At 38.7% G+C, this 22,946-nt stretch overlaps 1 protein-coding gene across 9 annotated transcripts in view; it reads left to right on the top strand.

Annotated features, from left to right (window-relative positions):
- rnf220a (ring finger protein 220a) overlaps nt 1–22,946 on the top strand; it is a 467,383-nt gene that overhangs the window by 350,997 nt on the left and 93,440 nt on the right. For 7 of the 9 annotated variants that reach the window (XM_059984131.1, XM_059984134.1, XM_059984138.1 and 4 more), the window contains one exon: nt 11,567–11,691. In XM_059984131.1, coding sequence (XP_059840114.1) covers nt 11,567–11,691 — 125 coding nt within the window. The remainder of the gene's footprint in view (nt 1–11,566; nt 11,692–22,946) is intronic. The other 2 variants (XM_059984135.1, XM_059984137.1) reach the window with 1 other exon arrangement.

Raw genomic sequence — 22,946 nt, 5'->3', positions numbered from 1 at the left:
AGAACTCCCATGTGGGTACATACATATGGTCATTCCTATGATTGGCAGAATTAATTTCCTCCCTCTTTTCATTTTTTGTTATTGTTCTTATGTGTTTTTGATGCTACTCATTACACTACTTTGGAGGAATGGTATGGAGGAATGTATATGTATTTTCTGATTAATGGAAAAAATTTAAGTAAAGGATGCCTATAAAATGGAACCCATTGCCTGGATTAATTTAAATATGTGTCCCTTAAACATTGAATTATCCATAATTGGAACAGCATTTTTCTCTTTGCCCCTATTGCAGTTTTGTATATCTGTTACATCTCCTTTTGACACATTGGTTTGTGGACTCCAGGAAGACAGCTTCTCCATTCTAATCTTAAAGTTGAAATTCCACATCTCTGAAAACTTTCTAAGCTGTCTTTTCAGCATCAACATTATGTTCATCTTTTGCTAACCATTGTTATGTACTTTTTAAAAATTGCTTTGTTTTTGCCGTTTTCCATTCATTTAACCATGGCCCAATTTAGATACGATTGGAAGAAAGAGACAAGCATCTTTTTTGCATCTTCACTTCCTGATGGGAAAGCTACGGAACCTGGGCCTCTGTACCTCCCTCTGTAGCTGGATTCTCGACTTCCTAACCAGAAGACCATAATCTGTGCAGATTAGAAAAAATATCTCCACCTCATTGACAATTAGTACTGTTGCTTTACAGAAATGTGTGCTTAGCCCACTGCTCTGTTCTCTCTATGCCTATGACTATGCAGCTAGCCATAGTTCAACTAGCATCAATAAGTTTACTGAAGATACAACCATTGTTGACAGTATTTGAGATGGTGACGAAAGGGTGTATAAAAGCGAGATATACCAGTTAGTTGAGCAGTGTTGCGGCAACAACCTTGGATTCAACGTCAGCAGGACCAAAGAGCTGACAGTGGACTTCAGAAAGGGTAGGACAGAGGAACACAAGCTAATCTTCATAGAGGGATCAGAAGTGGAGAGAGTGAGCAATTTCAGGTCCCTGGGTGTCAGTATCTCTGAGGACCTAACCTTGTCACAACATATTGATGCACCTATACTTCATTAGGAGTTTGAGCTATACTTCATTAGGAGTTTGAGGAGATTTGGTTTGTCAATTAAAACAACCTAAAACTTCTACAAATGTACTGTGGAGAGTATTCTGACTAGCTGCTTTACCTTCTGGTATGGGTGTGGGCTGCTACTGTACAAGATCAAAGTAAGTTGCAGAAACTTGTAAAATTAGTCAACTCTATCATGGGTACCAGCCTCAGTAGTATCCAAGGCATCTTCAAGGAGCAGTACCTGGGAAAGCAGCATCCATCATTAAGGATCCTCACCACGTAGGACATGCCCTCTTCACATTGTTACCATCGGGAAATAGATACAGGAGCCTAAAGGCACACACTCAGCGATTCAGGAGCAACTTCTTCCCCTCTGCCATCTGATTTATAAATGGACATTGAACCCATGAGCACTAACTTATTACTTTTTTAATTTGTTATTTCGCAGTACTTATCTTAATCTTGCTATTTTTATTGTGTATATACACTTAATGTAGCTTAGTTTTTTCCTTTATATTTATCATGCACTGTTGCCGTGAAGTTAATGAATTTCATGACATGCCGGTGATATTTAATCTGATTCTGTTTCTGACTTGCCTTATCAAGCTGCTATGCTTCCCACCTTGACCAGGTGACTTGTTTGCTTTAAGCATGTCATCCTGTCTAATTTCTGGATAATTTTCATCCTATTCATTATGCCTGCTGGCCTCCTATCAAATTTGTTTTTTTTTGCAGTTTTGTGTTTGAAAACTTTCTGAGTTCCCTCTCTCCCCTTGACATTGTGGCGGTATAAAATTGTTCTTCCTCTGTGCTTATTTTGTTTATGTGTTCTTGGCGTCGTGAAGGAGCTGAGGCTTGTATTCTTTGGGGTCAAGGAATTCTTGCTTCTACCCATGTAGGTCCAAAGGCTGCTTGGGATCTTGTGTGTTCCTCCTGCTATTTTTCTTGGATTGTTGTAGACCTGAAGTGCACCAGTAGTTTCTCAAATGCAATTTCTCCACTTTGAGTGGTCAAAAGCTAGGAATTCCCATGGATGTTACATTTTTTTTAAAGGAGTCCTTGATTTTTTTTCTCTCTTGGAGATCTCTTGCTGTTTGGAGCTTAGGGTAGAGTGTATTGTTTTGGGAATCTGCTGTCAAGCATATGGTCAATGTAGAAAGCCATCAGAACTGGCTGAGGATGATCCGAATCCCTCTGCTGGTCTGTGTGATGCTGCTGACATAGGTTTCCCCTATCTTCCCAATGAATTTCGAAGTACTTTTTGAGGCTGTGTTATGTAAATAATATTCATTGCTTCACAGCAGAACTAAATTAAAGTTTCTATGGGAGTATGAGGACATGATTGTTGTTAACATCCCCCATTGTCTGAATTCTGTTTGTGAGCCAAATGGTGGTTCCGTAATTGACCTGATGGACAGTAATGTGAGAGCCTTTTTCAGAATTATAATTTACTTCCAGGAATTTCTTTTAATTAAAAATCTTGGTCTTTAGATAGCCAAATGTAGTTTGAATAATGTGGTTAATTTGGTATCAAATTGTTACTTCAGTTGTAATTAATGCGCTAACCAATCTTGGCTCCTTTCCGAAATTATCATCATAAAGCTGACATTAAATGTTAACTTTATAAGTGCAATGGAGCCTACCTGATTTATTATTGCCATACCCTATTGCAGGATCTAGAAGGATAATTCATCAGATTTATTAGTAAACTATATTGGTTCTGAAGGAAGATAACAGTCATAAAATATAATCTGAAAGAAGAAGTCTGTCTGGCACTGCCTCTTGTTTTTAAAAGAAGTCTTTAAGAAGAATTATGATTAAGTTTGGGATAGCATGGGTATTTTACTGCAGTAGCATTTTGTCCTTTATATTGGCAGGTACCATGCTGAAAATCGTGGCTCTTTTCTTGGAGTTAGTTTTTATGTTGGTTATTTATATTTATATAGATTCTAAATATTTTAGTAAAACAGGTTAATTTAAAAATTGAAGACTTGCTACAGAATGGTTCTTAAATTATCCATGTGATGATTCGGCATGATGCTCTTCGTTGAGGAAGTAATCAGGCCGTGACAATCAGAATTTAAATTTTCTGCTCTTCTGAATATATTAAAACTAGAATGTGAATTGGTTGACATTTGACATGCTGCTTTGGTTCCCTAAAAATCACGCTGTTGCCCTTTTACTATTAATTTGTATCAGTTTGCTGCCACTTCTGGAAGACCTGGATTTTGAAAATTTTAAATTAAAGGGATGCTGTGATACTCACCATTATTAAGGCTAAATTAATAGATTCTGGCAACTGCATTTGAGCAATTAAATACTGAAATTAGGAATTTGTCCTACTCCAGCAGAGATAGTGCCATAAGCCAAGCTAAAAGTCACTGTCAAACTACATGAAATAATGTGAATTTGCTGTGATGGTCTTCATTGGAAAAAATAGAGCTTATTGATTAGGATTAGCATGAGAGGTTTTGAGATGCACCTGACACCACAGGTTTTGCTGGCACTAAATAACTTTGCAGCTTTTTATTTAGCTCTGTTAAATTTTAGATATTTCTCTTCTGCATTTTAACTTGTCCTCAGTGAGGAAGGATAACCAGATTCATATAAAAGGTTTAGAATATTGATTTAAGTATGAAAGATGAGAAACTACAGATTAGATGCAAAACAAAACTGTGCTTTTGAAATAGTGGAAACTATGAGAAAGTTTAATTTATATGAAATGTATGGTAGAGGAATAATCAGTATTCAGGATTTTCCCTATTTGTGTGATAGTGAGGTTTGCTACAGAGAATAATATAGGGAAATTTGGAAAGATAATCTCTATCAATAACATGCAATGAGGTCACTGTTTGAAGTAAAAATGGTGTTTGTTCAGACCACATACTGCAGGGAAAATGAAACTGTCCTTTTCTTTTGTTATGTTTGGCAGTGTTGGTCATGTGCCTCCATAGACTTCTGGAGGGGTTAATATTGTGGTATTTTAATATAGTTTAGATCCAGGCTGTAGTTTACGATATTATGTGAACCAGAAACATCATGATGAATCAGTTTGAATGAATAGCCTACCTCACCGACAGGCACTGATTGGGGCTAGGTTCTGTCAGTGCTACCGAGATCTTAAAGTACACAGGAGTGTGATTACCAGATAATTAATTAATGATGATAGTGTAATCACTTCTAATTAATTCAGTCTTAACTGTTTTGGACACAGCATTCCTGGAAATACTATACACTAAGGGTGTCAGATAAGTAAAGTTTAACCTGCTTTTATTAGTTCCCTGTTGGCTTAATCATGGGGCTGGCAATTTCATTCTTATTGCCATTGGGATGAAGGTAATCTTACAAATAGCTATTTGGCTATGGTAAAAGCATTTTACTTGTAATGAAAGTATATCTGACTCAATGAGTTGGTAAATAATGATTCCAATAATATTGAAAATTTAAGAGAGCTGAATGTTTGGTAGTGTTGCCTGAAACTTAATTCAGATTTGGCACCTTATTGTTAGAATTATGTTTGGATAATTAAATATTGTTATTAATCAGCATCATTAGATTTATGGTATATGATTCATTTATTTGTTCAAATAAAATGAGTTGAAAGATGTATCTGTAGAATAGCTTTCTAATTTTCATTCTGGTGGAGAGGGTGGGATAACAAGAGACTCTGGTCTGCAAGATTCTCTCTCACTGAGTACCAAAGAGGTAGTTGAAATGTCAGGCAGGAGCTTAGCTGTCATTAGGATCCATGTCTGGTAGCACTCTTCAAGTACAAAACAGTTTTACTATTATTGACTACTGAGATTCTATTCATAGATCTTAAAAAGAATAAAATCAAGAATTGAACACTTCCCCTTAATGCAGACTCAATATGGCAATGAAATCTGTCTCAACAATATTTGGGTTGTTTTGCTGTCTATCACATGTCAGTGTCTCCTTACACTGCTCTGGGAAATTGTAAGTTTAATGAGTAAATCAGTCCCCTTCCACAGTCAAGCTTCATTCAACTTGCAATCTGTGATCATCAGTTTTCTTTAAATGCCTTTTTTTCCCTTTTAATTGTTCCATTTAAATCAGAAGAGTTGGGCGAGACCAAAATATATCCTGAGTGCTGTTATTGATGAGGCCTTCCTTCTGGTGTTAGACTAAACAAGAATCTTCAGGGAGATCATATTAGGGGAATTTTCAATATTTAAGTGAATTTTCAGATTTCATGGCATGATAGTTATGGGCACAGTAGAAATGGGTGGCACTGGAGTATAGCAAATTGTGTAATGGTTTATAGGGCCAGTGATTGGGGTCCAATTCCCGCTATTGTCTGTAAGGAGTTTTGTATATTCTCTCCATGACCACATGGTTCTCTGGTTTCCTCCCACACTCCAATGACATATGAATTAGTAAGGGTTAGTAAGTATGGACATTCTGTGTTGGTGCTGGAAGTATGGTGCAACTGTAGGCTTTCTTCGGCATACCATCAGTCTGTGTTGTTCATTGCTGCAAATGATACATTTCACTGTATGTTTTGATGTACATATGACAAATAAAGCTATACTTTGTCTTTGAATTAGAATCAGAATTGGGCTTATTACCTCTAACATATGCTTTGAAATCTGTTGCGCTATGGCAGAAGTATAGTCCAAGACATAAAAATCATACTAGGATGCAGACTATAAATAATAGCACGTAAGAGGAATAGTGAGTGAGGTAGTGTTCATGGGTTAATAGACATTTCAAAAATCTGTTGGTAGAGAGGAAGAAAAATGATGAGTGTGGGTCTTCAGACTCCTCTACTTCCTCCCCAATAGTAGTAATGAGAAGATGCCATATCCGGATGGCAAGAATACTTCATGATGGATGCTGCCTTTCTTAGGCTCTGCCTTTTGGAAATGTGCATGATGGGGGGTTGACTTGTGCCCTCGATGGTGCTTGCTGATTCTACAATCCTCTCTAGCCTCTTTTGTTCATTGGAGCTTCTTTGGAGCCTTCATACCAGGCAGTGATGCAACGAGTTAGAATGCTCTGCATAGTACATCTGAAGAAATTTGCTAGAGTCTTTGGACATATACCAAATCTCTTCTAACTCCTAATGAATTGCTGTTGCTAACATGCTTTCTTCATGATTGCATCAGTGTTTTGGGCCTGGCTTTGATCTTCTGAGATGTTGACATACAGGAACTTGAAGCTGCTCACTCTTTCCACTGCTGATTCCTCAATGAAGACTTGCCCCTCAACTTCCACTAATTTCTCTTTGTTTAAAAAAATATACTTTAAAAGGATTCAAAAAGTTTTGTTTTTAGTTTGTTCTTCTCAATAATTCTGTCATCAATTCAAAGCTGATCCAAGATCATAGTAACTTTTTGTTTTGGAAATGTGATTTCAGGTTTTCACTCCATAGAATACAGTGTAAGAATTGTATTTCTCTAGAGCCTGGAGTACTATGAATTCAGTGGAGTTAAAACAGTAGGTCTTGTGAGATTGAGGCTGGGTTTTTCTATTCAGCAGAGCCTTTCAAGAGGACATTATCAATTAGACCAGAGATCTTCCATTCAGTATTTAGTCAGAGACAGCTGAATAATCTGCATTTAGCCATAGATGGCTTTCTCACTTCCTCCACCCCCCTTTTACTCTTGATATCACTTGTACCTAAAAGTTAATGTAGCATCACTCAATTTGCAGTTAAGGAGAACAAAAAATTACAGTAAAATAGGCAGTGTTCTGCGGTGTTAAATTTCTAATTATGTGCAGGACAGTTTTTAAAGAAAAGAGTAAGGGAAGATAAAATTTATAAATTTGTACAATGGGCACTGGGGATTGAAAGGATAATTTTGGAATGAAACTGTCAAGTGAAACCGTTTCAAGAAATAATCTGGTTTTCTTACTGTGACACATTTAATCTGCTCTCTGATTACTATTTAAATTAAGACCCTAATTGCCATGATAGATTATTTCCTTCATAAATTGAAAGGAAAATTTCAGACAGGCAAGAGCAGACACATTGAGATTTTAAAAAAATGACACAGCACTTTTGTTTTAATGATCCTTTTGTCAAACCTTCAACTAAAGAAGGTTTATGAATTTTACGAGGAATGAGCAATATATATATTCTGGTAGAAGGCTTCCATCAAAGGCGGTCAAAATATAAGTATTACTTCATTTGTGAAAGGTTACATTTGTACAAAATGTTTTGTTGAGTCAAAAAAAAAATTGAAACAATTCAGTACAGTGCATTGATAAGGGAAGGTAAGTGATTCATTGTTAGAACAAAAAATTAGATCTTTAAATCAAAGACTCATGTACCTACCAAAGAATCAGTTGCATTATAGTGTCAATTTGTAAATAAAATGTTCTGAAATCAAGGATGAGTGTTTATCTGGAGTCAGGCCTCTATTATTCATAAAACCTGTGTAGTTCACAACAGATCCCTTATACACATTTTTAATCCTTATTTTTAAAACATTTTGAATGTAAGTATTTCAATGGGCAGTTTTTTTTAAATTTATGTGCTCATTAACTACAGAAATTTCAAACAGTTGGAAAAAGGTTTCTGTCATACAGATACTCCCAGTGAAATTAAAGTTCAAAGCTGGTGTAAGCAATGAATGCAGTGTCAACTAGGTTCTTCCATCTGGAGTCTGAACTACACTTTTTTCCTAACAAAACTGATGTGTTATGTCAAGGAAAGCTCAATCATTTGAAGCAACCAGAATTACCCAAAGCTTCAGCTTTTCTATAGCTTTCCTATTAATGCATGTGAGCTTTCTCTTTGACTTATAGTTTTGAAGTAAAGGATCAGATGCCACAACTTAACTATCCCTGGACAACCAATCCTTTATAAAGTTTATAATTTTGTATTACCCAGATGATAAAACTATTTTGTATTTGCTTCAAGTTTTTTTAACTGGATTTTTAAAATGAAAGTGTTGCCTTTGTTTTCTTGCTGAGAGTTAACACATGCACCACAAAGTGGTATACATCAGTAAAGTAATTATTCTAATACAGTAGAGTATGATAAATGGAAATATATTCATCAAATAATTGGTTCAGTGACATTCGGTGATTAACAATCTGATCATCCCAAAATAATAGTAGTATAAGAAGTTTGCATCTGCAAACGTACATCAGAAAGGAGGTGAAGTCTTGATTTTAAAGCTTAACTGAAATATGGTAACTCTGAAACTGCACTGCTCAGTAACTAAACATTTGCAGGAGAACATGAATCCAAAACTTTGACTTCTAGATGGGGATGCAGCTATTGAGCTTTGATTATATTTGAATTTATAAGCTACAACCTCTTGCTACCTGAGTAAAACCAGTTCAATAATCCTTTAAATAAAAACTAGCTTTTCAGTTTTCCCCAGAGGGAAACACCAGGAAACCCAAACCTATTAATTATTTTCCAAACTAATTAGTTTTATGTCCATATCATGTGACCACTGTTTCATCTTGTAGAATATATCGAAGATTTATTTGAAGAATGGTGACATCGAGTGTCCTTTGACAGAATGATTAGCCTTTTAAGAAATGTAAAGCTTTGTGAAGGTCTTTGTAAGATTGATCTTTGCGAGAACATGACTATTTTGTGATTGTACTTCAATCATTTCATGTATTTTTCAGATTGTGCATTGTTTAAGTTCCTCCATTCCTTTATCACTTTGTCCAATATGAACTTGGGTCATGAAAACATCAGCTAATTTAGAGTCTTTGTTGGGCTTAATTGCTAGGCATAGCCTTGTGAAACTATTATTTGAAGACTCAGAGATGTTCCATGTATTGCTGGAACGGCATGGGAGTAGGACTTTGGGAGAAAGTTTCTCTTTAAACAATCTGTGAAGTTTCTGTAATATATAAGGGTTCAGTAAAATAATTTTGATAAATGAATGAGATAATATGTATTATACAGCTGTGAAACTGTAATCTAAATTAATTAAATTTTATGTAATTGTGATCAATATTTCATGTTAGTTTTTTTCTGCACTATTTATTTTGAACCATTATTTACCTGCAAATGATGAGAGGAAAGGGAAATTCTACATAAAATGAACCTTACTGATGTGTATACACACTATTAAAAAAAATATTTTGGTGTCTAGACACAAGAGTCTAATGCCATATTGTCCCCACAGTTTGTTAGGCCAGGCAGCAATATATTACTAACTACAATGTAATTTTGTTTCTCTGTTCAACTGCTTTTGGTCCCTTGATTTAGAAGACAGGAGATTATGCTGTTACGGGGATGCTGACAATTTGATGCCATTAAAATTTTGTTCTAGTATGTTTCTTTTTATCTTTTTGTTAAATACTGTACTAATAAAAGTCAAATTTCCTTTTTTTAATCTTTGCTGAACTGTTGATTGGATTGATTTGGCTCAGAATATTTGACATTTTCAAATCTCCTTGAATCCATGATGTATAAAATCCTAAAAAAAAGTTAATTACAAAATAATTGGTGTTGTTTTATAAAGAATTGTTTTCCAGAAATCTGAATTATCTGTGTTCTGGTTTTTTTTTTGAACCACCTCTTGGAATCTTGCATCTAAGTCAATTGTTAAATCTCTCATCCAAAGGCTAGCACCCTAAAGGTTCATACTTGGAACCAAAGTGTGTATAATGACTTCAGTAGCCTTTAGCCTAGTAGTGACTAAAGAAGTCTGTATTTTTGGTGAGGAAAGGCAGTAGAGCTGGCTTTAATGTCTGTAACTTCTCAGCAGGCATTGAGCTAGGCTTTTATATTTTATTCACCATTTCCATGAGCAATATGAAATGAAAATCTTCTGGGGAAAAATTCACTTGAGCAAAACATGGAACCTGAATAAAACATTGTATTGTTACGAAATCCTGTAACTAGATCACTTAACAGCAAAGATAGAGAGGTCCATTGAAGTCTGATGGTACTATTTTTAAAAGTCTTTATTTATGAAGGGGCACAAAAATAAGATTAATACAAACATTCAGATAATATACGTCGTCACTATTTGATCTAAAAGCACGGGTCTAATAATAACCATGAATAAGAAACAGCTCGATCGTTTGTCTAGGGGATAATATATTGTCCGATGGAAATATAAAAGTCACTCAGTTCCTGCAGGCTTCAGCCTTTTGGGGGACCGCTGGGTTTTCACTTGTTGGAGAGAGAGAGAGAGAGAGAGAGAGAGAGAGAGAGAGAGAGAGAGAGAGAGAGAGAGATTGGTGAGAAAAGAAACTTGCCCGGGTCTTTTATGAAGCAAATCCATTGAATCAGGGGAGCGGGCTTCCCCGTTGTTAGCTAAAAGCTGGTTTCTGTGGTTCCAGCCACCGATTCCAGCAGCGGAATCGAACGCACGTGGCTACCTTCAAGTGGCTTCCTGCTACTACGGGATCGTTAGCGTTTCTTCTGGTGCATCTGAAGGGGTTGTTCCCCCAGACCCTCTTTTATACTTCCTCACGGGGTCTCAGATGTCAATCAGGTTGGGATGATGCAATCTCTCTCTCAACCAGCCCACTTTGCCCGAGGGCTTGCACATGGCATAGTCCACCATCCACAAACGTGGTCTCCAGGAGACAATGGTCAATGTCGCATTATTTTGCATCGCGGTGGAACGAGGTATTCGGCACGTCTCTCTCTCCCATTTCCTGGGTCTACTGACCCCCCCCTCAACTAGTGCTCTTGCGATTCTCACAAAGGAGGGGCTGCGGACATAACAGTATATGTTAGCTAAAGTTCAGTTGCCACATTAGGAGCCTTGCTGCTGTGTAGAGGATCACACAGTATATTTGTCCTTGGAACCAACATTATCGTTGCTGAAACATTACCCTCAACAGTAACGTTACCCTCAGATAGCAGATCTGTGCATGGTACATTGTTGGAGATTTATTAGAAACATTTGGTACATGGGTGGTACAGTTCACTGTGAGGATGTACTGTACTGAAGATTTTTGGTGGGTTACACATTAACTACTTCCTTAAGTACTGGTCAACCAACAGATTACAGGCTGTGCCATATTAGAACCACTGACATAGTGCAACATGTGAACCCATTTCTGTAATGTTAAATTCCAAAGTCCCATGTACCTTCATGCATTTGTTTCAATAAAGAGCAGAACTAGTTTCCTCACTTTTTTCCATTTCTGGTAATTGTTCCTTATTATTCTTTTGTACTTTTGATGCTGTTTATTATATTACTGTGGAAGTTTGGTTACCATATTGAGAGTTTTTGTGTATTTTCTGATTTATGGACAAAATTGACTTATGGACATTTGTAAATAGAGAACATGAGCATTACCCAGGGATAGTTTGTAGTTGGATTTGCTGAAGTTTATTTGTCCTCTTTCAAAGATAATTCTAACCTAATGAAGCAGAGCTAATATCAAAGCCTAACAGACACGTTTTGTAAGTGTGTTGCTTACAAATCAGCCCCTGTAAAGTTCTGTGCATATTTGAATTACAATTGGGTTTTGAAAATATATTTCCTGAAACAACATTGATAGTAAACCCTTGTTTGTTTCTTGTCTTTTAGCACGGATAGGGAAAAACAAGAGGAAGAAGGCCTCAGAGGATGGCCAGGTATGTCCACTATGCAATGAGACGCTTTCTGGATCTATGGAGGAGATGAGTAGACATGTGGAAGCCTGCCTGGACAAGGTAGTTGATGGGCATGTTGAAACATCAACAAGTCTTTTTTTTCTTTGAATCATATCAGAAGGCTAGTTTATAACATTTGTAGATGTTTATTAGGCTATGAATGTATTTCTATTCTTGTAGTTCCTTCACAGTGCTCCCAGTATCACCCCTCTTCCCAGTAGTAATATCCCCAGTAAATGGCACCGAATCCCTTTGCTCTTTTGGAACCCAAGACCATACTTGCACCTAGTCTTTCCAGCTAACATCTTGACTCCTTCAAATTCAGCATGCCTATTCCACATCCTTCCATCTCTATTTGTTACTTAAACTCCTGCTGCCATCACAGAAGTTCTTTGCTTCCTTCCTTCATCATGTGTCACCAAGTAATGAAAACATGTCCTATGGTTAAATTCTAACTCTTACCTTCCTCTCAAAAATTGCTATCTAGTTCATTTTCCAAGTATCCATCCTCTAAGGTTTCGAATCTCCCGAGTGCTTGTGAGCCATTTGTAAACCAGAGCCCTCTGCTTTACTGACCTTGAATAATGCATTGTTTAAATGACCCCAGATCTTCCTATTATCATCTTCTATGCCCTCAAAGGATAATATTGCATTTTCAGTTAGCACTGTTGTTTTCACATACATATTTTTCTGCTTGTAAGTTCTGGAGCAGTTCTCATCTCCCCAGACTCTTTGCATGACCTCACTTTTTTTTACTTCATTCCCAATTCAATATTAGAACAAAGCATTGGCTGTTTGATGCCACCCAACTCCTTGATTTCATCTCACCTTCCACCTATTCCCCTTTTGTGCTGCTACCTACCTGCTATAACACAATCAACACACACAAAATGCTGGAGAAACATTGATGCTGCCTGGCCTACTGGGTTCCTCCAGCACTTTGTGTGTATTGCTTGGATATCCAGCATCTGCAGATTTTTTGTTGTTTGCTGCAACACTTTTTTCTAATTTCTTCACCTATATCCTGGGCTTCAAAATAACGTAAGAATTGAAACTTAACACAAGCTAGAAGGATATAATAATCAACTTTGTTATTGCAGTTTCTAAAAAAAATGCATATAAATTGAAGAAGACCACTTATATTTTCATTATATTATGTAATACCAATGATTTAATTCATCTGATAACTAGAAAAAAAAGTGACCTGATAAGCTAGAGTATATCTTAGTAGTTGTTGTGAACTAATGTTATCAACTGGTAGTATAAATTATTTCAAGATTTAAGTATTCATCACCCTATAAAGTACTGGATCGTGTCTAATGTTAATTTCTGTTTGGTGGTTCAAATATCTGCAAATAAGTAATATTGTGTGTCAACATATTACAAAATCTTAACTGGTACTCCTATCAAGACAGAGTTGTCTTTAATATGAGTAGCCATTAACTTTTATTTGAACTTGCTCATTACTTAATTGACTTTAATTTGACTTAAAAAAACAAACGTGCATTTCATCTGATAAATACTATATTGTTTTTACGTGCCATAGTATTCCATTATATAAGAACAACATTTGATTTGGTTTTAACGCCATGCCTGATATCTACAGTGCAGTGGAGGGCCGAAGATGGAACAGTTAGAAAGGAGGATATGTGACTTTTACAACTTCTGTTAATGGGAATTCTCCTTCTTACCAATTAATCTATGGCCGGACAAGTATCATGGTGCTGACTTAAAGTGGGGTCAGAGCAGAGCATATGAATCTTGGGTAGTAGACTGGTAATCCAAGGATGTGGAGGTTTATCTTAATGCTGAACTCTCTCCTGGAGTCTGGGTTGGATTCACTGAATTGTGCATTGCATTGAGAGTCCCTTGACAGCAGATGTAGTCTGTTCATTAAGACGTAGTTCTGCTTGTGGTTATTCTGATTGCAGTCAGGAGCAGGGATGGGAATATCAAAGGATAACATAAGAAAAGATAAAAGAGTAGGGGCTTTTATGGCTCCTCTACTGTATTACTGTGTTAAGGAACTGGAGTTGAAGCTAGATGATCTATGGATCATTAAGGAAGCTGAGGAGATAATAAACAGGAGCTAAAGGGAGGCAGTTACACTGAACTGTCAGGGAACTGGGTGACTGTCAGGGGAGGGAAAGAGGCAGGAAAGGTATTGTGGCCATTCTCCTCAATAACAAGCATACCTCTTTGGAATCTGTTGTTGGGAAGACCTATCTGGAGAAAGCCGCAGCGACTAGGTCTCTAGTACTGAATTTGGCTCTGTGGCTCAGCAGGGAAGGGTGAAAAAGAGGAGAGCAGGTGTGATAGAGAATTCGAAGAGATAAGAGGAACTGGAGGTTCTGTGGACATGAAAGACTCTGGGATGGAATATTGTTTTCCAGGTGTCAGAATCAGAGACAGCTCAGGCTTCTTAAGGGAGTGGGGGCAGTGGACGGTGAGCATCCAGAAGTCATGATATGTATTGGTATCGATGGCAAAAGGATGTAGAAAGCTGAAAAACAGGACCTCAAGGGTAGTGATCTCTGGATTACTATCAGTGTGCTAAGAATAGAATAATATGACAAATGAGTGTGTGGCTGAAGAATTGGTGCAGGGCCAGAGTTTCAGGTTTATGGATCATTAGGATCTCTTCTGGCAAAGGTATAACCTGTACGAAAGGAACATGTTACATTTGAATTCAAGAGGAACCAATATCCTTGTGGGCAGGGTTACTAGAGCTGTTAGGGTACATTTAAACTAGTTCAGCGGGTGGATGGGAATCAGAGTGATAGATGATGGAGCAGTTGGTTAAAGGTAGAGACCGTGAGGAAGGATAGGCAGTGGATAGGGTACAATTAGTTGAATGGTTTTAAATGTGCTTAATGCACAAAATGTCAAAAACAAGGGTGATTGACATAGTGCGTGGATCAGTATGTGGACTGTTACATACCCCGTGACCGGGTTACCAAACCAGCAGAAATGGAACGATACGTTGGAGTCTGGTGGTACTGTAACTAAAGGTGTTTATTAGTAAACTAAGTAATACAGTATCAAAAATGCAAATGTACATATAAAACAGGTTAGCAATGATAAATACAGAAGTGTAGGAATAAGAATCAAAACCAAGCTCTATCGTGGTCTGGGGTAGATGAATAGTCTTAAGGTAATGCAGAGTTTAGTTCAGTTCAGTTTCGGTTGAGGCAGTTGCTGTTGTGACATTGGAGAGAGAGAGAGAGAGAGAGCGAGAGATGAGCAGCTGCAGCAGGCAAACCTTCCGTTGTCTTCTTGTTCCGTTGTACTGTTGTGGTCATCGATTATGACCCTTCTGTTCCCGACTAGACTGTTCTTCAGTGGTGGACTCGTCACCCAGGTGAGGATGGACACACACACAAGCCCACATTGGCCTGCCTTCACACACTGTGAGCCTCTGACCGATTCTCCCCAAATCGATCCTCCAAGCCCCCACCTTCCTGTGGGTACACAATACTCGTTCAGTGTCCTGTAGCGTGTCTGCCTGTGTCTCAGCAGATTCGTCTTTTATCTCCCCTGCCGGGGTACCAGCCATCCATCAACTGATCATGTCCATCAAACTGGCCACGCCCTCCTGTCTCAGCAGGCACCTGGCACCCCACTATGCTGTGTCAGCAGGGATTCACACAAGCTGGCAAAGTTCTTGGAAGTGAAGTCAACAATCAGTGAAGAAGCCATAATTTTAAATCCTTGTGTGTCTCTCTCATTATCAGCATGTGCAGCATGGCGCCTCTCCCCCTTTTTACCTCTCTCGTTAGCAGCATAGTTCACGGGGGGGGGGGGTCAATTCTGGACACCATCTCCCCATGGTTTTCTCATTACACGTAACAGGACATTACAGAGACTTGGTTGACGGAAGGGCAGGAATGGTTGCTGGTTGTTCTGGGGTGTAGATGTTTCAAAGAGGATAGGGAGTGAAGTAAAAGAAGTGGGGAAGTGGCATTGCTATCAGACATAGTGTCACAGCTGTAGAAAGGGAAGACATTGTGGAGAGATTGTTTACTGAGTCATCGTGAGTGGCAGTCAGAAACAGCAAGGGAGCAATCATACTACTTGGAGCATTTTATTAAAATCGTTAGCTTTATTTGTCACATGAACATTGAAACATCGAAAAATACTCTGAAGTTTGTAATTTTGCATGAACAACCAACACAATATGAGGATTGTGCTGGGGGAAGCCCGCAAGTGACGCAGACTTCTGCCTGCAACATAGTATGCAACAACTCACTAACCATGCGTCTTTTTGGAATATGGGAAAATACCCGTGTACCTGGAGGAAGCCCACACAGTCACAGGGAGAACGTACAAACTCTTACAGACAGTGGTGGGAATTGAACCCTGATTGATGATTGCCTGTTGAGCAGAGAACTGAGGAGCAGGTAGGTAGACAGAGTTTGGAAATGTGAAAAAAATAATGGGGATATTGTCATGGGTGACTTCAACTTACTTAATATTGATTGTCACCTCCATAGTGCCAGAGGCATCAGTAGGACATGTTTAGGAAGTAAAGATTAGACAGGGATCTTGAGATTTATAAATTGCCTGGAAGGAACTTAAAAAATGGAGTTAGGAGAACTAGAAGAGGGCATGAGGAGGTCTTAGCAATTAGGATTAGGAAAAACTCCAAAGCATTCTATATGCACTTGAGGAACAGGAGGATGACCAGAGTGATGGTAGGACTGATCAGGAATAAAAGAGAAACATGCTTGGAGTCAGAAGAAGTAGGGAGATCCTCAATAAATACTTGGCTTCAGTATTCACGGGACAGGGTTACTTTGACAAATGTGAGGCCACTGTAGAATAGGCTAATATGCTAGAGCAGGCATGGGCAAACTACGGCCCGCGGGCCATATGCGGCCCATTAAGCTTTTTAATCCGGCCCGCAGAACTTGATGAAATTATATTAATAAACCTTTTTAACGTTTTTTTCCCCGCAATTCTGGCGTTTTCCCAATAGATGACGCACTCTATATACATTGACCTTTGTTGAGGTGCAGCGTATTACTCCACATTTGCGCTTTACTCTTTGTTCGGCTCGACCTATTTGTGTGAACAGTCGTTCAGCGTCATGAACATCAACAAAGCCAGCCACAGATCCAAGTTAACTGACCAACACTTCAGATCCATCCTGAGAATCGCCACAACAAAACTAAATCCAGACTTTGATGCGCTGGCTAAAAAGGGAGACCAACAACACTGTTCCCACTGAAATTAAAAATAAGTTTCTTCATTGTGTTATGTAAAAAATGCATTTGAAAATATTTTTTTCAATAAGCCTTACATGTTACATGTCATTTCTGTTAAGTGATGGACATGAGTAATGCGCAGGAGCACGTACGTTCTCAAAATAAAAAATGCGCTCCAGATCAAATAACGCGCTCCGCATACTGGCGCGCTGTCACTGTTCTGTCTTTGTGCTGGTCGTTGTTGAGTTTTGGCACAGGGGACAATTGAATAAGAAGGAGCAGGACAAGTAGACCTGCATCTCCTACCGTTTTTGAAATAAAGACAGTCAGGAGGAGAGTGATGATGATAATATCTTGAAGGATAACAGAATTTTCAGTGCTTTAAAATAATACCTGTTACTATTAAAAAAAGCTGTATTTTATTCATTTAATTTTCAGTGTTTTAAAAGTTATTTCAATAAATAGCTAAATACCATGGGACTTCAAAGCCAGATAATTTGTTGTAATGCATTTGTTCATTTTCAATTGAAATTAAAGCACATGTTTTCTACATATCCCATGATATTTTATTTTCTCTTATGAGGTGTATTACCAAAACACTCCGTCCATCTGCTCCTGGTCCGGCCCCCCTGTCAAATTTTAGAACCCTTTGTGGCCCACAAGTCAAAAAGTTTGCCCACCCCTGTGCTAGAGCATGTTGAAGTTAAGCAAGAAGATAGAGCTATTGAAAAACATTAGGGCTGAGCAGAATATATACACAAGAGATTATGCAGGTGCTGGAAAGCTACAAATGCTGGAGGAATTCAACCGGTCAAGCAGCGTCTATGGGAAGCAATAAAGAGTCGATGTTTCAGGCCGAGACCCTTCATCAGGACTGGAAAGTGAGGGCTCAGAAGCCAGAATTAGAAGGTGGGGGAGGGGAAGCTAGAAGGTGAAAGGTGAAGTCAGGTGGGAAGAGAGGGGGGAGCAGTGGAGTGAGATTCTGGGAGGTGAAGGGTTGAAGAAGAAAAAATCTTCACATCTGGCAGGCAATCTACTGGAGAGGGTTCTTAGTGACAGAATTTATAAGCATTTGGAGAAGCATATTAGGGATTAGGGAGAGTCAATATGATGTTGTGAGAGGTAGGTCATACACCATGAGCCAGATTGACTTTTTGAGGGGGTTACAAAGCAAGTTGATGAAGGTGGATATGGTGTGTATGTGGATTTTAGTAAGGCATTCAACAAGGTTCCCCATGGTAGGTTCATTCAGAAAGTGAGGAGATGTGGGATTCAGAGAACCTTAACTGCATGAATTCAGAATTGGTTTATCTACCGAAGACAGAGGTGGTAATAGATGGAGTGCATTTTTCCTGGAAGTCAGTGACCAGTGATGTTCTACAGGACTCTGTTTTAGGACCCCTGTTCTTTATGGTTTTTATAATAACTTGAATGAGGAAGTGGAAGGGTAGGTTACTATGATTGCAGTTGATAAGAGGGTTGGTTGCAGATGATGTGGAATGTTGTCATAGGTTATAACAGGACATTGAAGGGATGCAGAGTTCAAGTTCAAGTTTATTATCATTCAACCTTGCATTAATATAGCCAAACGAAACAGCATTCCTCCAGGACTGATGTGAAAAACACAGCACACTGCACAAAGCACCAGCACAAATAGCACATATAGTTATGTTTTCAGTAAAACATACAGTCATAAAGAACAAAGAAAATAATATAGCGCAAGAAATTCAGCAGATGCCAGAAATCCAAAGCGTTACACACAAAGGCTGGAGGGGATGAGAAGAAACTCAGCAGGCCAAGCAGCATCTATGGAAAAGAGTAAACAGTTGACTTTTCGGGCCAAGACCCTTCATCAGGACTGGAAAAAAAGATGAGAAGTTAGATCAAGAAGGTGGGTGGGGAGGAGGAAGAAGTACAAGGGAAGTAGGTGATGGGTGATAGTGGGAGAAAGAGAGGGGTGAAGTAAAGGGCTGGGAAACTGATATGTGAAAGAAATAAAGGGCTGGAGAAGGGGCAGTCTGATAGAAGAGGGTAGAAGACCATGGAAGAAAGGGAAGGGAGAGGAGCACCAGAGGAGGGTGATGGGCAGGTAAAGAGATAAGATGAGAGAGGCATATAGGAATGGTGAAGGTGGGGATGGGAAGCTACCAGAAATTTGAGAAATTGATGTTCATGCCATTACGTTAGAGGCTACCCAGATGAAATATAAGGTGTTCCTCCAACCTGAGTGTGGCCTCATCGTGGCAGTAGAGGAGGCAATGGACTGACATGTCGAAATAGGAAATAGAGTTGAAGAGGGTGGCCACCAAGAGATCCAGCTTTTTCTGGTGGACGGAGCGTAGGTGCTCAGCGAAACGGTCTCCCAATCTACGTCAGGCCACACTGGAGGCCACATTGGGTTCACCGGATACAGTAGGTGACCCCAGCAGACTCACAGGTGAAGTGTCGTCTCACCTGGAATGACTGTTTGGGGTCCTGAATGGTAGTGAGGGAGGAGGTGTTGGGACAGGTATGGCACTTGTTCAGCTTGCAAGGATAAGTACTGGGAGGAGACTGCTGGTGAGGCACCAGCAAAAAATATTCTTCCACCTAGTGAACACTGGATGGTCCAGTCCACAGGGTCCTCCCACATGACCTTGGTATCTCCAACTCCTGGTCGGCTGCACAGGTAACCCCGCAGCATTGATCTAGATCTCGCCACAACTGAGGCAGTGCCGCTCCCCCAGCAATGAACCAGTGAACTGGATCTGAAGTATTCAACATTACCAATGGCCAACAGAGTTTTGTGATCACAATAAAAACGGTCGAGACAATCATTCACACTACGCACCATGTAACAATGTAACTACGTAACAAGTCCAGGAGACAACACAACAACAGTACACAATGTCCAATTCCATCACTATTGAGCAACTCATTGATGGGATAGTCCTTGAACAGTGGATGTTCATAGTCTCTAGCAGTGACTTGTGATCATACAAGATGAACAAGTATACGTTTGATTGGATCTGGAGTGCCCACTGCGTCTGAGTGAACTGCTGATTTCCCAACTTCTTCCTTCCTGGAGCTGGATTGATGGAGATGGAGATAGATGGAGTTCAGTCCAGAAAAGTATGAAGTGATCCACTTTGGAATTTCGAACTTGACAGCACAGTACAAAGTTAATGGCAGGAATCTTAGCAGTCTGGAAGAACTGAGGGATCTTGAGATCCACATCCAGAGATCACTCAAAGTTATTACACAGGTTGATGGGGTTGCTAACAACTTATATGGTATTCTGACCTTCTTGCAGAGGAATCTGAATGGTTGAGTTAAATACCCTGATTCAACTACATATTGCCCTATATCTCCCTGTATGTTTATTTAAATATATTGCTGGACAGACACATTACAAACTGATCAGGTTACAAACAGTTCTCTGGAAAGGAACCCTGTCATTAACATGGGGACGATTTATTTACTATTTGGCCTTATCCTATTTGACTGAAGGTTGTGGGATGGGTGAATAGGCTGGATGAATAACTGCAGTGAAATTTTCAGATATTACACTCTGAAGATACTGCATTGTGGTCAATATTTAGGATGCTGCATGGGTTACTAGTCAAACTGGCTACATTGTCCTAGGTAGTGTTTAGTTTTATGGTCTGGAGTATAGTTATTACCTGTGAGGATTCACTAGTAACTTCAGTAGTGTTGCTGAATCAGATAAATGTCCCATCAGATTTCTGACTTGTGCCCGGTAAATAGTGAAAATGCTATTGACTGTCATGCTGTGAGTTACTCACTATAGAATACCCAGTCTCTGAGCTGATCTTTCAGTCTGTTTTCCTATGGCTTGTTCATTTTCTTGTCAGTCTGTGGGAGCTTAGTAATGATAATGCCATTAAATGCCAGGCTCTATTGGTTAGACTCTCTTGTTGGAAGTGATCATTGCATGGCATTTATGTGCATTACTATTACTGACTATAACTTGCCACTTATTAGCCCATGTCGGAATGTTAGGCTGACCTTGATTTGTGCAAGCTTGGACTACTTCATTTTCTGAGGAGCTGAATGTCATGCAATCATCAGCAAACATTTCTTCCTCTGACCTTATGATAGAGTAAGAATCATTGATGAAGGCTCTTACAAACTTTTTAATACCTGGGCAAAGGACATGCATTCAGTGTTGGTTTAAGGACTCTAATGAATAGCAGCTGAGCTGATATTTTCCTTATTTCTATTTCCTGCGGTTAACTTACTGCAGACTTCACCTTTATCTCCCAGAATAAAATCTGCTGTAAAGTAATCATTTACTATTACTGCCACTCATTGAGAGTTCCTTCTAATCTGTCCTGTAAATCATTTGCTAGGACCTCTAGTTTCTATAGAATAAGAGGTTGTACTGCTGGACTTGTCATAGTAAGTAAAAACAGAGATTTTAAATTCTGCTGCAAATTATCACACAAGTAGTATGTTAAGTGGGATTTTGTTAGAAGCAGTAAGTTGTTATCTGGACGAGGATTCAGGAGTGATTTTTAAAAGTTACATGGATAAATACTTCAACTCCAGTTTTAAGGGAAAAATTTATCAGAAGTGGACTTAATAGTGAAACAGCTATTTCAAAGAGCCAAACTGGCCTCATGGACCAGGTGACTTCTTCCAAAGCTGTACTTGTCTTTGGTCTTACTTCTAGGTCTAAAATTATTATACTTTTTGAAATTAATGCTCTCATACATAATTTTATTTACTAAAGGTTGTTTTGAAAATTGCCTGAATTTTCCCTTCGTGATTAGTAATTACAGATGTTCATTTCTTACCACATTACCTGTTTGGATAAATTTTGTTCCACTGTATCATAGTTATCAAATGAAACTTACATGCTAAATATTTGAAAACTATTAAAATTTAAGTAAAATAATTATGGAGATGGCAAATAGATAATTGGATGCTTGTTTTTTTTGAATATACAAAGTTCTTTGCTTCTCTTCTGCACAACTTAGGCTAGGCATACCTTGGGTTGCTGTGTTCCTTTTGATTTCTCCTAATAATTTGCATTGATAAATTTAGAAGCTGCTATATAGACCCTATTATATTCTTGCATAAGGCATCAGCATATTGAAAGGTGTACTCAGAAAGCCAATACATTGATAAGAAAAAGATAACTTCGACAAATCATCTTGATAACTTTTGTACAATATGATCTATAATTTGAATTCGATAAGAGTTTTTTGAAGAGGTGATAAATAGAATTGATGAGGACAGGATGGTAGATGTGGTTCATGTGGAATTTAGCAAGGCTTTTGAATTAGTCCACATGGTAGGCTAGTCTGGAAAGTGGGATCCAGAGTGAACTAGCCAATTGGATACAAAATTGCCTCAGTGGATGGAGTCAGAGGGTGATAGTGGAGAGTTATTGAAAATAAAGGTGTGTGACCAATGCTGGGTGGTGTAATGGACAGGGAAGAAGGTTATCTAAAACTACAACCTGAATTAAATGTACTGGGAAAGTGGAACAAGGAATTTCAGATGAAATTCAACATGGACAAGTGCAATATATTGCATTTTGGCCATTTAAATCGGGGCAGGAGTTGAGAGGGCCCTGGACAATGTTGTAAAATAGAAAGACGTAGGGGTAAAGACCTGGTAACGCCCATAGATGGGGTGCTAAAGAAAGTGTTTGGTATGCTTTCCTTAAGTTTTATTATCACTGACATATTGTATGTCATGAACTTTATTGTTTTGTGTATTGTGTACAGGAGTTAGGACATCATATTACACTTAAACAAGTCATTGGTGAGATCACGTTGGGAGCATTGTGCACAGTTCTGGTCACCCATCCAGGAAGGATGTCATTTAGCTGGAAAAGGTACAGAAGAGGTTCACAAGGATGGCATTGGTACTAGAGTGCTTGAGTTACAACTGGAACCTCAATAGTCTGAAACACTTATCCTGGAGTGCTGAGGGAGGGTGACCAAATAAATTACAATGTTTCAGAGATAGTTGATCAGGTCCATGTATAGAAAAAGTCTTGAGGGATCTGGGGCAACTGCAGGCAAATGGGTCTGGCTTAGAAAGACATTATGGTTGCCATTGACAAGTTGGGGCAAAAGGCCTGTTTTTGTACTC

This window comes from Hypanus sabinus, chromosome 11, assembly GCF_030144855.1.
Source record: "Hypanus sabinus isolate sHypSab1 chromosome 11, sHypSab1.hap1, whole genome shotgun sequence".
Lineage (NCBI taxonomy): Eukaryota > Metazoa > Chordata > Chondrichthyes > Myliobatiformes > Dasyatidae > Hypanus > Hypanus sabinus.
Note: the sequence above shows the minus strand (reverse complement) of the source record. Positions and strands in the feature narration are given on the sequence as shown.